General features: G+C 33.4%; 1 protein-coding gene across 1 annotated transcript; it reads right to left on the reverse strand.

The window, feature by feature from the left end:
- Positions 1 to 1129: 1129 nt before the first annotated feature.
- Positions 1130 to 3392, reverse strand: LOC120081238 (Ribosomal L32p protein family). Its single transcript, XM_039035945.2, has 3 exons — positions 2961 to 3392; positions 2185 to 2258; positions 1130 to 1499 (listed from the first exon to the last, which is right to left on the reverse strand). The coding sequence occupies exons 1-3, from the start codon at positions 3219 to 3221 to the stop codon at positions 1421 to 1423; spliced, it is 414 nt and encodes a 137-aa protein (XP_038891873.1). The 5' UTR covers positions 3222 to 3392; the 3' UTR covers positions 1130 to 1420.
- Positions 3393 to 4061: the final 669 nt, after the last annotated feature.

Raw genomic sequence — 4061 nt, forward strand, 5'->3', positions numbered from 1 at the left:
TTAAATTCTAAACCAATAATCATATAAATCTTGAACTTTTATAATTGAATCAATTAAAATTCTTCGATTTATAACATTTTTCAACGGATTTAATCACTTAAAATCCTATTAAAGTTGTACGTATGGTATAATTATTCTTGAATAAGTAGAAAAATGATAAATTGACGGTGAATGTAAAAATAATGCATCATAAAATGTATGACTAATGTACTATGTCAGTGCATAATATATAAAGCATTTTTGTTCAATTTAATGCTACTTATTTTCTTATGCATTTATAGAAAGAAAATTATAAAGGATGATAAAGTAGATTGTTATATTTGTAACTTGGTTGGAGAAAAATAATTCACAGATTTCGAATCAATTAAACAAACACAAAAAAATGATGAAAACAAACCTATAGTTTTAACAAAATAGAAATTTAAACTGGTTATTATCAGCCTGAGTACAAAGACTTTCTAAGACAATGCAAATATATATATATATTTTTTTGAAAGGTATTGTAATTAAAGTATGGGATGGGAGAATCAAACTTCAAACCTCGAAATCAATAGTACATGCACTATGTCAATTGAGTTATGCTCTTGTTGGCAAGACAATGCAAATGTTTGAACTCTTTCCCTTGCAATTATAACACTATTACCAAAGAAAGGAAGAGAACCGTCATCCTTCCATCTACCCGGTAGAAATTATTGATTTGAAGAAAGTAAAATCTTTGTAATCTATTGAACAAGGGCAGGGCATTTTTTCTTTTGTGTTCCCTTGTAACCATTGAAAACCCTGGCCGAAGGAACCGAACCGGACCGGGACGGTCGTGACTTCCTTTATTGTCTCTCTCCAAATGTGTGAAAGTGCAAAGCAATGAATAATAAATATACTTATATACATTTTGGAGCATGAGTTACATTATCCGGTATTGATTCTTGGGTTCTACCTCTCTTTTCCATTAAGCCACACATGCGCCTGTTAAGGCTAGTCATCATTAACTCTGTCTTTCTAGTCGCTTTCCATGTCTAGCAACTCATCAAGCAATAACTTTGTGTTTTCATTTCAGTGATGAGGGGGAGCAGTCAACAAATCCAAGAATAAGGAAAGTTCATATGGAACGAGTATAGTACTAAGCAAAAGCTGTGGGAAGAAATCTTCTATAATCTATAGAACAATAAGTGGGTTAAGGAGAAAAACATATGCTAGAAGCAATTCAGACCTGGAAGAAACTGAAGTCAGCTGGTTAAGCACAAAGCAAGGACATGGCCATGTTGAAATCTTACAATCTGTCATACAAATAGCAGGAGAGCCAAAACTCAAAGAACCTAATAAAGAAGAATACTCAAAAGGAAACTGTAGCTCCCAGATATGGGGAGGATTCTATGGGACTGAAGACCTTTCTTACAGTCTGTCCTCTTCACTCTCAATAGCCTCATCTGGCTGAGTTATCCTGCTCCCCTGTCCTTCCACTACAACAATAGTAGTGAGGCAGCTTCACTTTACCACAACTCCTGCAATAACAATAACAGAATTAGCACCAAGAAATTTCTTGAAGACTATAGGCATTTTACATTATCACAAATGGGCTGAGGCTGGAATGTTAAAGAATTCTCTAAGCAATTTATGCTATCAGAAATATTCTTATTGTGACATTTCATGATGCTCGTTTCTTACCTAAAGATTAGGCAAATACTACTAAGAGATCCAATGAAGTGAAGAAAATTGAAATTTTGGTTAGCAGAGGCAATTGATATCCTTGTCATTATCACTCTTGACACCAACCGATTCCATTTTTTCTCTCGAAAGACTTTTCTTGAATATCATTTTTCTCTAATGTCTAAAAACTTTGCCTTAATCACTAACTAATAACTAGAGAGATGACCCATTGTTTTGGTTATTAGAGGGCTTAATATTCTGTTATTCGACAGAATTAATTTGAGGCTATTGTATTGTATTGTTTGTTATTTGTGAAGATTAGTTAACCTTCCACTTACTGACAACTAGAATAAATACGAAACACACAATTATAGTCATGATCAGGTAATCATCTTTGTGAAGAAACAGCTTCCGAATGATGATACAGTAACAAGACAAATCATGTTCCATTATCACAACCAGTAAAATCCGGATTAACTTTCCTAGAAGCTAAGATCAATATTAAACACTAATTTGTTAGAGCAGAAGGGAGAATCTTACTTGCACCGAACTATAACTGGAATAGGTTTTAGAGCCTTTGGACCATTTCTTATGCCCCTTTTATATGGAGAAACCTGCAGAACATGAACATAGACTATGAATGGCTCTCATATTTCTCAATAAATCCAAACAAGAACAAGTTTTAGAAGAGGAACTTCGGAAACCTAAAGGAATGATTCAAACATATATATAAACAATGTCATACTCAAATATCGACATTGTCAAGTCATATAAGAAGTTGACATCCAACAGAAAGTCTAAGGACTCTAAAACCATACAACCTTCACAGTGCTTATCGCAATAAAAGAAAAACGGTCACTACTACCAAGTACCATATGATAATGAGCGCATTGATCAAGGAAGCATATAAAGATGAATATCTAAGGTCCATTTGGTAACCATTTCTGAAAAATAAGCCATCCGCTTCCTTCCTCTAAACTTATTTTTGTTTCTAAGATTTGGCTAAGAATTCAATTCTTTTCTAAGAGATAAAAGCTTACTTTTCAAAAACCAAAAACGGACTAAATAATTATCATAGAGTCATAGAATTGAACATTAAAAAAAAAAAAAAAAAAAACGCAACTGCCGATGCTCCCTAAAATCTTTGGATTCTGTAAGTTCATTTCAAATACTTACGGCAACATTTTACATATCCCACTTCTGAAATTTTAAGTTTCTACTCAATCCATAAGAAAACAAACAGTTTAAGTTTCTATTCTAACAATAGGCTTTCACCATGTTTGGTTATTTGAAAATAGGAGGAGGAAATTCAATACCTTCTTCTTAGGAACAGCCATGAGCTCCATGGACCCCGAAAAAGATAAGGTAGGGAAACCAGATCCCATAATACTGCAGTTGTTGATTCTATCTTTATCAGATTCCTGGTTAAACTCCGGAAGAACAAGCGGAGGCGTGGAATCCTTACGGTCCAGGATCCCAGAAATCGGCGAAGAATGGGGTAAAGCATTAGCCATCCCTTTAAGCCCTAACATTGAACCCGTCTGAGCCTCGAGCGCCCTCACAATCCTCAACGCCATAGCCGCGAGCAAGTGCCAGTGCCGATTTCAGTATGCCGGCGGTGGAAATCAGACTGAGAAGACGACGGGGTTTAGGAATTTGCAAATGTCCCAACCACAGCACGGGCCAATGGGTCGGTAATAGGCTCGGATCCCTTTGTTCGGCCCAAGAGCCCAAAGCTCGGCCTCCCGAGAACATTTTCAATATTAATGAAGGATTATTATACATCTAATCCATTTTCAAAACTTATTTCATATATGTCTAAATTTTTTTAATATTTTCATATATAATAGAATTTTCGGACAAAAATACTCTTTGTAGTAGACGGTTGGAGAGAGAAGATACATTGAAAACGTCTTTCCATATTTATGAAGCATCTATGATTCGAGAGAGAAAATGTATTATATAGTATTATTTGAGTATTTGTTTCCAAATTTCAATTGGAGAGAGAAAATGCACTTAATATGATTTTATTTTTCATTTAACACATTTTATGTATCAAGCAACTGGTTTTACTGATGGATTAATGTTATTTTTAAATATACCTTTGAACATTATATTAGATTTTTACAAATGTTTTAATCAATGTATGAAATATATTGATTAATATATTTGATATGTACTCAAATACAAGGTTTCAAGGCAACTTGTTGGCTTTTCTGACGGATTCATAGTTATTTTTAAATATACCTTATAATATTTTATTATATGTTTGTAAATATTCTAACCAATATATAAAATATAAATGTACTTAAATAGATGGTTGTAACATTCGAAAGTTTCGATACTCAGTGTTCAATATAAATCACGATACATATCATAAATTTTATTTATATCAAAGTGTATATCATTAATTCAAA

The sequence above is a fragment of the Benincasa hispida genome, chromosome 7 (assembly GCF_027475165.1).
Source record: "Benincasa hispida cultivar pf3 chromosome 7, pf3_genome.v1.1, whole genome shotgun sequence".
Classification (NCBI taxonomy): Eukaryota; Viridiplantae; Streptophyta; class Magnoliopsida; order Cucurbitales; family Cucurbitaceae; genus Benincasa; species Benincasa hispida.